At 42.1% G+C, this 13598-nt stretch overlaps 1 protein-coding gene across 1 annotated transcript in view; it reads right to left on the reverse strand.

Moving 5' to 3' along the window:
• Window positions 1-12440, reverse strand: part of klhl5 (kelch-like family member 5) — a 40329-nt gene extending 27889 nt beyond the window's left edge. The window contains exons 1-2 of the mRNA XM_085459383.1: window positions 11576-12440; window positions 4250-4438 (exon numbers count right to left, since the gene is read on the reverse strand). Coding sequence (XP_085315509.1) covers window positions 4250-4438; window positions 11576-12192 — 806 coding nt within the window. The 5' untranslated portion in view covers window positions 12193-12440. The remainder of the gene's footprint in view (window positions 1-4249; window positions 4439-11575) is intronic.
• Window positions 12441-13598: the final 1158 nt, after the last annotated feature.

The following is a 13598-nucleotide window of genomic DNA, read 5'->3' on the forward strand; positions in this document are numbered from 1 at the left end:
TCGGGAACCCTCACGTTTAATTAGTTAGTGGTTCATCCTCCAGCTTCACTGTGTTATGCTTTGTGTTATGCTAACATAGCTGTGTCGCTAGCGATCACATAGCACAGCCTAACTTCAGTAACCCTATAAACGTCACTACTGTTCAGTTTTCTGTCTTCATTTATGTTGGAAGTGGTAGCAGAGCTGTACGTTTTAATTTTTTCAGAAATCTCTCAATAAGAACATGGTATATCATGTTTAGGTAACTAGTGAAACTAGCGAGCTAACTTCCTGCTAACTTCTAACTCTGTTAAATTGAATAAATTCTGTTTTCATGGATACCTAGATGTTAAACGTAATTGTTAAACCTGGTGAAGCAGCAACGCTGATCATTTTATTAAAGTTAAAAGAATATAGACAGTTTTTAACTCTCAGTGTGCTGGACTGCTCGTTTGACTTTGGGACCTGAAGGGACGGAGTTTTGGACCCAGATTACTCTGAGTTTGCGAGGCTCCTGACTACAGTAGCCGTAATGCTCCGACAATCCATCAAGTGGTGCGGCTTCATAGCTTACCAAGGTCGTACTACATTTTTTCACAGATGTTTGAGCGCCGTGTACCACATAAAATCGGTTCGAGGTCAGTAAGCACAACCAGAATTCAAACATAAGGCACACCGGATTGTAAGGCGAACTGACAATTTTTGAGAAAATTAAAGGATTTTAAGTGCGCCTTATAGTGTGGAAAGTACGGTAATACAGGGGTCTTAAACTCGCAACCCAGGGGCCACTTGCAGCCCACATCACCCCTACGTGTATGTTGACATGAAGAAATATAAAGCAATCTGGCGCCTGAAGTTACTTTTTTTGCTAGGGAGGATTTGTTTGTTGTTGAGTTCAATGTTAAAATAAGTTCTTTATGAAGCAAAAAATTATTTAATATGAAGGCAACATGAGCAGAGAGTACAAACATGTTGAGGGATTAGCTCTGTTAGTTCAGCGATTCATGTGTAAAGAAAACAATTTTCACTAGCAGTCAAAAACTAATGTGTACAGTTATGTCTGCATTTTTATGTTGTTAAATATGAACAAAATTATAGCAGAAGTGATGCCATGTGTCTGGCTAAAAAGAGAGTACTAATTTGTTTATTTGGTAGTTCAATGAAGGCTTCAGTTAGTTAAGAATGGGGGGGGGGTTTAATCTTTTTATACAATATTAGAAATTTTAAAAAACAAACAAAACACTACATTTTCGCAAATATTAGTGGGTGTTTTCTTGTTTGTTTGTTTGTTTGTTTGTTTTTTGTACTACATGAGCACTAAAGCGGCCCTCCAATGAGATGACAGTGCCAACAGTGCAAGTTTGAGACAGCTGATATAATAAAAAAAACACAATGATAGCAAGCCATGAAGTGGCAGAACATTACATTTCATCTAGCCTAAAGCTGCGTCCACACAGGGAGAGATTCACAGCGATGTGGCGAGCAGAAACCATAGAAAGTGAAAAAACTACTCTGAAGTTGGTTATGTTGGCTCACAGAAAATCTGGCGTGGTGTGCATGTTTAAATATAGGCTCCAGCGCCGTTCCATTGGTTTATCTAGTTTATCTGTTCTTTTCCAACAAAAAAATCTAACCAAATCCCAGTACTATCATATGGAGCCCCTCTGATGACATGGTCCAAAAAAATACTACTTCGTGGGCACGAAATGGGAATAACGTGCCCACGAAATACTTATTTGTGGCAGGCACCTTCAGGCCTGGTGGGTGTGGTCCTGCCAGCTGACCGGTCACACCCAAGGATCCTCACACACACCTGGCACCAATCAAGCCTCGTCGGAGGAGCTACAAAGCAGTGTGGCTGAGAGCTCCTCGACGCTGGATCGTTGAGTGACTACCCTTCAGTGTTCCCAGCAAAATCAGTGAGTGCGAGTCTGTCGCTTTGTAGTTGTGTGTTAACGGCTTCCTCTGTGGATTTTCCAGCAGGAGTGCGGGAACGGGAGAGCAGCGAGCAGAACTTTCACGGGAGCGGAGACACGGAGCAAGAGCACTGAGAAGGAGACACGGCACTGGACTTGGAAACGCACAGGGATTTATTATTGTGTATTGTTTACTTCACTGTAAATAAACACACTGCATTAATCGCACGGAGTTCCGCATTTTGAGTCCTTCCCCACACACCCACGGTCTGCCACGCAGACCATGACAAAAGTAAAACTCAATCATTCTGTCTCTGGCCATGGTGTATAGGTTTAGCCTACTCTTATGCTTATGTCTCTATACGCAGCTGTCCAGGAATTGTATCAATGTGATGTGCGCACGAAATACTATTTCGTGTGGCCACGAAATATTTCGTGGCCACAAATAAGTATTTCGTGGGCACGTTATGCTATTTCGAGGGCACAAAGTAGTATTTTGTGGCCACAGTTTATTTATTTTTTGGACCATGTCATCAGAGGGGCTCTGTACTATCATGCTACTGAAAGGATTAAATAAATTAGGATATTGATTTATAGCACTAACGCATCCACTATCTTTGTAATGCCATTATCTTTAAAGGTAACAGTGGAGAGATCAAGTGTAACACAAAACACACATTCAAGTAGTAAAATTCCTTTACACTGTATAGTAATCAGTTAATTAAAAGGTTGAGCAGAGTCTTAACTTGAAAGGTTTGTTGTTCCCAGTGTGGTGATAAGGAGGTCAGGCCAAAAGGGCGGAGTTTTATAATGGCCACGAAATCAAACTGTCAGCTTCACAGCCATACACAACGGCTGAATGGCTCCCTGTGTGTGCAGCTTAACTTTAATGCTATTTGGATTTTCATCTTCCTTTACACCCACTGTTATAGAAGACTTTTATGTGTGTTTACAAATATTTCAGCTGGAGTGCAGATAAAATACTCACTTTCGTCAAGTTGAAATAATTTGCACACTTTAACCTTTGTGTTCCTTCAGTTTTTTATTTTTGGGAACTAAGGGAAGTCTTTGAGCACAAGACTTATTACAGACTTCAGAAACAGTCACCACTCCTTAAAGAGATCCACATACAAAGACAGGCGTGGGCTGACTATTACTACTAAGTGCTTTTTTAAATAATGTAATCATTTACTGTAATAATGCAGTAATGACAGCCGGCTACTCATTGATCAGAGCATCAGCATTTCAATTTGATTTACTCTTGTAAGGATTTTGAACTTATTACAGAAACCATCATCAGGCTCTGGGAAATCATTATCATTATTAATCACAAACAAAACTAACAAATTTTACAAAGGTTACACTTTATATCCCAAAAGTTTGATTGTGTTCATCTGGACGTAGCGTTTTCAGTGGGAGAAATGTTTCGTCATTCATCCAAGTGACTTTTCCCCAACCTTATGAACAGTACATTTACACAATGACTGAAACTAGCCCACTGAGTGAACAATGGGCTGTGAGGTCAGTTCCTTGATCACTTACACTTTATAATACAGCCTGTGACTAAGGGCACTATTGGAACTTCCATATATTTTATTTGAAATTACAATGTAATTATATTTAAATGCACATACTTAAAGGTAGCTACACTAGAATAAGGTAAGTCATTTTTTTTCTTTACAGAAAACTAATAAATAATTATACTGTAACTAAATTTAAGTACTAGTGTACAATTTCACTGTCCTTTTGCAGAAAAACAAACAATATTTTACATTTTACAGAGTGGATCTTGGCTTTTTACATCTTTATATAATATTCATTATGTTGATGTGGAGGATCGATATTCTATTATTCAATTATTCTTGTATTTTACCATTATAAGTGTGATAAGGATCGTTCTTCCCTTCTATATTAAAAATAAATAACAAATAATAATAAATACCATCAGAATTTGCAGGCTTATGTGACCTTGATGATGGAAACAAAGTCTAACTTCATTTTTGTTTTTTCACAACCATTATTAGATACAACTTTCAAAATGAGTGTCGTTTCCTGTAAAATACCTAGAAGTCATGTACTACCTAAAATTACTTATACATTGCTTAAATTAAAAATTAACTCATAGTATTATTATTTATTGTAGCATATCTACTTTAAGTATTTGTAAGTAAATAGAATTACACTGTAATTTCAAATACAGTACACTAAAGATCCATTCAATTGCAGGGGAATTACGCTCTTAATTGCAAACCGCATTACAAAGTGTTACCGAATGTAGTAGTAATGACAATAACCATTAGCATCACAGCCTTTGCTGTCCGTGTATTAGAATTTTAGTGCTCCTTTGCTCCTACCTGTGAGCAGGTATTCGCCTCTCCCCAGCCACCAGTATGACATCACAAAGCTGTCTAGTCCGCAGGTAGCCCTCCATCTTGCGGAAGGTGACATCAGCATGGGACAGAGCGGTAAACATGCACTCCTCCGGACACGCGCACTGCTCCATTGACACACATGAGGACAGCGTGGCACTACTGTTAGACGTCCTGCGCCCACACAATGGCACACAGACAAGGACAAACATCCAACAAACACACACGGACAAAGACAGAAAGAGAAAGAGACAGTAACTTTCAGTGGATTTATTGGTGAACAAAGAGACAGATGTGTGAAGAGAGCTACACCAGCTGTTCTGAGTCATCTAATGTACCCTCTTTGTATGTCGCCAGGAGCAGACAAAAGATCTTTAATGGTTCAATTACTAGGAGTAAATGGCCAGATAAATTTAGCCCTCTTTAAAGAAAATCTGCCAATTAAATAGCTATGGGAGCTAAGCCCATAGGATATGCAGTAATTTACTCTGCTCCCTAATGGCAACCAGTTTCCTTGCATTTATACCAACAACAGGAGACAGAGCAGAGTTTAGGACCAGGAAGGCTTCGACATTACTGTTGAGTTTATTTGTGCATGCGTGTTTGTCAGAGATGAGCTACCCTGTGAATTATCAGCCATCATGACTCCCAAACCAGCATTTAATTTATGTGAGCCAGTGCTGTACTTCCATTTTTAATTTAACAGCAGAAGAGGCAGGACTGTCCCTGCAGCACAAAGACATAAAAATAAACTGATACTCCAAGGATAATATGAATTCAACTCCACAGTCAGGAGAGAACTCACACTCTTTTAGTGAAGTGTGTGTGTGTGTGTGTGTGTGTGTGTGTGTGTGTGTGTGTGTGTGTGTGCTCAAAGCTCAAGCTGTTTCAAGTCAAACTGTCTTAAATTGCAATTTTTCACTTGCATGTTCTACCAGGATTGAATAAAGAGAAAGGTAGAAAGAGATACACAGACATAAATTGTGGAAAAGGTGTTACAAAATGTGACTTTTGTACAAAACAATTTAGAGATTGGATTATTTACTCAGAAATCATTGTCACGTATTGGTGTAGCATGTTAAAAAAAACTATCACTTGGCACTTGAAGTTGCTATACATATTTCCCGATCCATATTTTTTTATACATGTTTGCACATAAATAAATACAGACAGACATTTCCTCTGAATTTCTTTGTGAGATGAAAATGTTTTACAGCACTGACATTAAATATAGGATTCATTAGCTCAAAAGAATGTGTAGTTAAAATTTTTTTTTTTTTTAGTACTGGGGAATTACCACCTGACCATGAATTTTTACATGGTTATTTGTGTTCACTGTTTTAGATTTTCCATCCTACAGCTTTTACTGTTTTGTGTTGAGTCCCAATAGTCTTATCTGTTTTCCTCAGACATAGCAGGCAACTGTTTTGAGCACGGCAACCTCCAAAGGTCCTCTATACAACAGACTGTATATTAAAAAGATGGATGCATCCTTTTCTTTTCTGTTTATGGGTATACACATTTTCCGTTGAGATGCTTTTCTACAGACAAAATCTGCATCTTAATTAAAAGTGTATTTTTGTTCCCCCACCCAACTCAGAAAGGGCATTTTAGGCAGTGACTAAGCATGTATACATAATTGATGCATGCACAATACAGGAGAAGAGACCGTTTTACTGTTACTTTATGAACTTCCCTCTTATTTTTAGCCTTTTAATAAACAGAAATGTAGACTGAGTAAATGAAAACAAAACCAATACTCATGGTTAAAAAAAGAGATTTATTACAAAGTTTATGACTTTTCTTTGGCTCTTTCGGGGTGGAAAAAGAAAAACTCCTTTGCTTAGGAAAACTAATATCAGAGTGATGCACCTTGCTGAAAAGCTCACACTAGGGCTGTGTCAAGTCATCCTGTCCGTGATTATACCACCACAGATTTTTACATCATATCAGAATATCAGTGATATAGCAACACCACACCCTCACGTTCCCTAGCAAGCCTGGCAACGACACAATACCAGGCATGCTTGAGAGTGAGAGCAGGTTAGCTCCCCGATGACGGTTTAGTAACTAAAAAGAGAAGAAAGCTACTTCAACAACCTCCAACAAAAGCAGCACACTTTGCTTGCTTGCTTCTTGCTAAAGGTGTAAACGACAAATTTGCTTCATAGTTTGAGGCATCATCGAGTACAACCAGACTACAAAGGCTCGGCTGGAGGAGGATGTGCTAGCAACAGCTGATGTGCAACCCAGTGGATGGAAATGGTGCAACAGAAGCGCTTTAAGTAGCTGGTTAAATAGCTCGACCCAAGATACAACATCCCAGAAAGAAACTACATTTCAGTTTAAACTGTATTATGTGACAATACTGTGCAGACTCCTGAAAACTTCCAAGGTTAAGTAATAAGTTGCCAGCAGCAAATCTAATGCTGTTGCTGCTGGCATCTTGTCATAAATATAATTATTGCAAATTTCCTTGAAATAATGTGATGAAAATTTGAGGATATATCACCCACCCCTAGCTAGTCCTAGCTAAAAAACAAAGAAACAAAAAACTTAAGGATTCAAAACAATAGTCTACAAACTGGAGTGTGACCCCAGAGTGGCTACAGCCACCTTCAATATACTGTCTATCACCTGCTCAGCATCAAACCTAATAACCTGCTACTGCATATAATGAGGCTGTTGCAAATATTCTTAATGTGATTATAATTGAATATAAAAATAAATTAGAACATTTGTGTGTGAAAATGAAATCTGTTGTGGAAAATAAAATCAACATTACCACTTTTTGTCTCCCGAGTGACACAGAAAGCAAAGCTGGCTTTCCACCTTTAGATACAACGCTGCCGAGGGGTTAACGGCGCATCCAGGAGAGTGAGAGCAGTGAATGATTTATCCTACCTTAATTAGGGAACATAAGTGGACAGATGTGAGCTGAACAACTGAGGGTCAGTGTTGTTAAGTTCTAACATTCATCTAGTTGTCATTTTCTTCCTTAAAAAAAAGTTCTTTTGTTTTAGCAACTTTTCTCCATTCTCCAGCTGCTTCCATTTTCACACCGGATACTCTTCCTGATGCAATCCCCATGGGATCTGATTCTCCTCTCGAAATCAGGATCTTTTGCTTGTTAGGCGAATGTGTGAACCACTCCATATGGAGCCAGGCTGTTTCTATGTCTAACACTTTGTAATAACGGTGAGCTAACAACATATATAAGCCAGCTTAATAGTTAGCGCTTGTGTCTATAAAAATGTCTTAAAAATACAAAACTCTCAGATGCTCAAGCCCGACAAGGATCTAGAGAGACTGGAGATGTAACACAAGATTTAATGGCTCAACTCTGTTTGGGTTTTTGATAGCCCTAACATAATGAACCATTTTTCTAGCTAAAGACTCTTTATTTATCAATAACCGGCAGATTTACATTTATGTGGACAGAAAAGCGACCTCTTAAGCGGAGGTCCGCACCTGCTTGATGTTAGAGCAGGCATAACAAGGTCACAGTTTCAAACCAAGTTAATGCAAGCTTAGGTCTTACGAGATAAGAACTCATTTGTGACTTTAATGAACAAACTCTCACTCTGTTTAAAAAAAAGAAAATAATGTGCACCTGGTGCGTTTATGCACATATTTAGTATAATCACGTGATTAGGAATGGGTATCGTTTAGGTTTTCTCCGATACCAGTACCAAACCGGTACTTTTGAAACGGTGCCGGTGCTTAAACAGTGCTCGAACTGGTGCTTAAAGAATGGAAAACACAAAATTGGTCCAAAAACCTCTCATGTTCAGCTGTTTTTTTGTAAAAAGATAACAATGTTAGACTTTTCTGCAGCTATGGGGAATATATGGCATCACTCTTGGCTGGAAGCAGTGCTTAATCAATGGAAAAAAAACAAACTTTGTCCAAAAACCTCTCATGTTTAGCTGTTTTCCACTTTTTCTTTGGTCATTTTAGCCTTTTTGGTCAGGGTGAAGGGAGTATGTGCCATCAAATAAGAAGACAGCCGCATGTAACTACGACTGTGTTTGCTAGTTCACCTTACATGCATTAATGTAATAACGTGGTTAGCCTACTCAACGTAAATTACACACGAACAACATTAAGCTACTCACGTGGAGAAGAACGGCTGCTGCTGCCATCATCATCCTCATCATTTCTGCTACACTGGCAGGGCTAGGAGCCAGGACTCTAATCTTCGGGTTTTTGGGGGATGTTGCTAACTCCGGGTCCGATAACAGGCACCACACCCGCAGTAGAGGTGCACGATGTGAGGTCTCGCAGCAAGCTATCAATTACGGCACATTTCTCGGCTTTTAACAAAACGCTATGCGTTGCCAGGTGTTTCATCAGATTCGAGGAGTTACCTCCTTTGCACAGTATCACCTTAAAGCACTTGTTGCTGGCTGCTGAGTTTGCATCTTTTACTGAGAAGTACAGCCAGACTTTGACCACTTCGCTTTGGGCATTTTTAATCTGTAGCTCTGCTCTAAAAGAACGTACGTACCTGGGCCCGCCTACTATCCTTGCAAAGGTAAAATGATTGGCTGGAATCCAAAGTGTATGACATCTCAGGGGAAAAAAAGCACCGAAATAAAGCACCGAAATGTGTGCTGCTTTTCGGTCTGGTTACTACCGTTTATGTCAGAATGGCACCGGATACCGGTACCCATCCCTACATGTGATACAGCCAGGCTCATCTCTGCCTATGTGCATTCTCTCTCTGTCCTGTTCCAACTTTCATATCTCCAACTAATCTCATTACTCACTCTCTTCATTCCACCTCATCCCAACATTAATCTTTGCCTCAATTTTCTCCCTCTTTCCTATCCCGTTCCAACCCTCCAAGGAGGCTTTTTGGCTGGCTTTCCTGCTCTCTAGCATGTGCATGTGTGTGTGTGTGGATGTGTGTCTGTAGACGAATGGTGTGGCTAAATACTGCCAGAGGAGACGGCTTTGAAGTAGGGGAACGCTGCCTTCCAGTCCCCTTAACTGAGCCTGGCAACCACTCAATATGGACAGAGAGAGAAAGGAGGAAGAGAGAGTGTGTGTCTAGGGCAAATCAACACCATGAAGCCAGATTTTTTAAACCCCCGCACCAGGCAAGGGCACTCGCCCAACTGTCATTGGGTGTCTCTCTCCCAGCCTCTTTAATACGCTCACTTCCCAACACATTAGCAAGGGAAAAAAAGAAGGGGTGGAGGGGGAGGGCAATGAGTGGCCAGGGGTGGGCAGAGATGAATGTGGGACAGGAGGAGAAAAAGGGTAAGTAAGGGAGGTACACCAGGATTAAACGAGGGAAAGCTGGGTGGGGTGTGAAAGTGAAAAGGAGAGGAGGAGATGAGTGGAGCCGAGCAGTGCCTTCAGTCGCTCTGGGATTCTGTGCGCGTCCCTTCCCATGATCCCATTTGGGATTCTGCCACCCGTGTTTTGGAGTATCACACTGTACACAGGAGCTCTCTGAGGATGAATCGCACAGAGAAACACACAAACAAACCCCCACACACCACAAAACAAACATGCTGAAAAGCTACACATGTATGCAGCATACACTAATGTCTGGGTTGGTATGGCAACAATAATGTGTGCAAGGACATGGCTTCGTCCGTATACGTTTCCATTCAGACTCGTGCAGTGAAAATTTTCTCTGCCTGTGTTAACGAGGCATGTGCGTGTGTGTGCGTGCTTGTGTTACTATTAGGCAGAAGTAATTTGCCGTGTAAGCGCCGCCGGACTACCATCGTCACTGAAGATACGACATTAAGCCTTGCATAACAATGGGTATTTTTAAGACCTCAGTTTTCTCCTTCACAAGCAGAAACATACACGTTTGCGGTGAAAACAAGTTCATGAAGAGACATCAAAGATGAATCGGTTTTTAAAAAAATAGGTATATCAACTTTGGCTCTGATGAAAGCTGTGTGTGCACACATGTGCGTGCATTGTTTCCAATGAACCTTTTATATTTTCTGAGGTGTATGGGGAACACGGAGTACGATAGAAGGCTACCAGACGCATTTTGCCTGTATAGTAAACACACCTAAAGAAGCTGCCTAAACATTGCCCATATTTTACAACTGCATCACAATAATATAAGTGTGGTTAGGACATCCTAATTACCCTGTTTTCCTATCTCCAAGGCAACTATTAATTAAATGGCTTTTTCACACCACTACAGCTGGATGGTCACACAGATGCAACACACTTCTTTCCGCATGTGAACACAAGCATGCAGAACCCTAAGGATTAAGAATAAAAGCCTTCGACTCTGATGCTGAAAACAAAACAATACAAATGTCAAGTGCAGTATGCAGCAACATGCAGAGCTCAGCCCTAGAGTCATATTGTAAATGACTCTGAAAATCCCATAAGCACAAGAGTGAATTTCTGTTTGTGTTTGCATGCATCGTCTAATAACAGAGCCTGACTGGTGAAGTGTTATTAGTTGGTTGGAGGGAGAAGTCAGTGCACCACACCCAAATGTACTCAGCCCTCACCTTCTCTATCCATCTTTCCATCTGTCTGCATGTTGAGAGTGGTGAGAGCATGCTGTCTGAACAGCCTTCTTATTCTATTAACTCATCAGGGGGGAATTCAGCTTCCATAGACCCTGTGTGCGCCAGAGATCAAAAGGAACAACAATAAAGAAAATAAATGATAAATGGCCTGTATTTGTATAGCACTTTTTCTAGTCCCTAAGGACTCCAAAGCGCTTTACACAACCTGTCATCCACCCATTCACACACCGGTGATGGCAAGCTACAGTGTAGCCACAGCCACCCTGCGGCGCACTGACAGAGGCGAGGCTGCCGGACACTGGCGCCAGCGGGCCCTCTGACCACCACCAGTAGGCAACGGGTGAAGTGTCTTGCCCAAGGACACAACGACCGAAACTGTCCAAGCCGGGTCTCGAACCGGCAACCTTCCGATTACAAGGCGAACTCCCAACTCTTGAGCCATGATTGCGAATAAATTCACATCTTCTATTTAATTGTATTTCTTCCTTTTGAGCTATTGTACTTGTTTAAGCCATTTCATTTGTCGTTAATGTTTGGCCTACTATAACACATGATTCCAACGTAAATGAAAGTAGATCCCATCTTAACAACGCACTAGACTGCAAACAGCCCAACTAGAAGAATTACAGCTTGCCAAATGCTCTTCTGATAAGTTGAAGCTAACACCGAGGAGTTCTTGTTTAAACTTTTCAGGTAAGTGTGCGTCTTTCACACAACTAAGTGCAGAAATTCTGCTCACAACTTTCACCTGAAAAGTCAGAAACTGCCAACAGCATCCCCCTACTACTACCTGCAAGAGCTGGAGTCTGTTTCCGGGTGGTTGTTGTTCTCCTCGTTGCATGCTGCTGCCGCCACCGCTGCTGTCGCCGCCGCCGCCTCCTCCTCCTCAACCCCGGGGGGCTCGGACACCAGCTGGGGTGCAGGGGCCTCCCCGGGGGGCTCCATGCTCGTCACGGGGCGAGAGCGACGTTGAGGCGGCGGGGAGACCCAGGACAGCGCTGCGGAGGAGCTTCGGCACTCTGGCTGGCTGAACGAGCGGGGACAGGAGCTCCCCGTCGCTCCAGCTGCCGCTCCTCCCGGACCGCCCCGACTCCCAGCCGGATCAGCAAACTTTCTGCTGCTGCCGCTGCCGTTACACAGGTTAGACCCAGCGCTGCCACTGGCCACCAGACCGCCGTGACTCCCCGCACTGGGGTTTACGCTGTTTGAATTCGAGTTGCTAGAGCCGCTAACTGAGGGTCCGTCTCCAGAGCTGCCGCCCGCTCTCCTGCCGGGGAAGTAGTCTCCTAGCGGCGGGGAGTGAGGCGGAGGGACCGCGGGGTGACCGAACCACCTCCATCGGATTCTCAGGATCTGCTTCACATCGAACTCCTTCCGCGAGGAAGAGCCCGAGCCGCTACTCGACATTCCAGGGCTCGACACGAGGAAATGGCGGGGAAGATCCCGTGCCGCTCTGCCGTTAAAACTGTACACTGCACTGCACGCGCGTCTCTCCTGGCAACCGCACGCCCGGTAACCGCGACTGGAGGAGTGAGCTGAATATAGCGGAGTATACAGACACACAAAGAGAGAGAGGGAGAGAGGAGGAGGAGATCTACTCTTAAGAGCCAGAGCATTTCAAGTAACCACAAACATCTGCCACAAGGACACGTTCATGTCACAGCTCTGCCAAATGACACAGAGCTGAAAGAGAGTGGACCATCACCATCACCGTCTTTTTCCCCGTCATTACTCAACAGACCAGACAATCAGTCGATATTAATTAATAGGAGATGGAAGCCAGCAGACAGGCAGTTTGTTGTGCGCGCTGAGGTCGATTAGTCGATCAAAATGAAAATAACGACCAACTAGGGCTGCTGCTAACTGTTTTCAGGATCGATAAAGTAATTTTTGGTTCTATCGATTAATCCCAGACCACTCTGGAAAATGTAAGAAGTCCGTGAAAAATGTGAAATTGCTTGTTTACTAAAAGGATGCAACCTTCAAAGCTGAAAAAAAGAAAAAGTGCTGTTTCACTTGGTGCCTGAGGCTGCCTCCTAAAGTCAGTCCCCACGGGCAGCCATGTTAAAATGTCTAACGGTACAGCCTTAAAATGCATGTTTACAACCTGCTGCAAAATACAGAGATGGCAGAGTGAACATTTTGTTGTTGCTCTTTGATACTACTTCAAAAAATTCTTACAACTTAAAACTTTTTTAGCTTTAAAAAGTATTAATGGGGGTATTTGACCTAACTCACGTTGCACTTTTATTAAAAAAAAACACAAGAGGAGAGGCAATACTGTCAAACTGTTGCAGTTTGGCTTGCACTCACACATGCACAAGTCCCCAAATCACAGGTTAAAAACCAAACTCCACAGTCACACCCTGTATAATTAATAAACCTGTGCAGTGGGCCACCTTTACAGGCTACAGGGTAAAATCCATAATTACAGTAATAAAAGTGCAAAAATAACTTAAGCTGGAAGTAAAGCAGGAGAGATTGGGGGTGGCTGTAGTGCAGAAGGTAGACTAGTCAGCCACTAGTCGGAAGGTTGGTGTTTCAGTACCTGGCTGCCGTAGCCCTTGTGCCAAAGTAACCTTGGGCACGATACTGAACCCTGAGGTGTTCTCTGATGCCTTGATTGGAGTGTGAATGTTAGGTAAAAGCACTTAATGAACTTAGATATAGGCATGTTGTGTAAAGCACTTTGAGTGTTTAGATAGAGTAGAAAAGTGCTGTTTAAGAACTTTTTGCCATGTTTTCCCCCAAAGTACAAAAAACGATCGACTGTTAGGGCAGAATAGCCTCAACAAATTAATATTAATTGTAGC

The sequence above is a fragment of the Copadichromis virginalis genome, linkage group LG6 (assembly GCF_057382275.1).
Source record: "Copadichromis virginalis isolate Kocher_CV1m ecotype Utaka linkage group LG6, C_Virginalis_male_GT1.1, whole genome shotgun sequence".
Lineage (NCBI taxonomy): Eukaryota > Metazoa > Chordata > Actinopteri > Cichliformes > Cichlidae > Copadichromis > Copadichromis virginalis.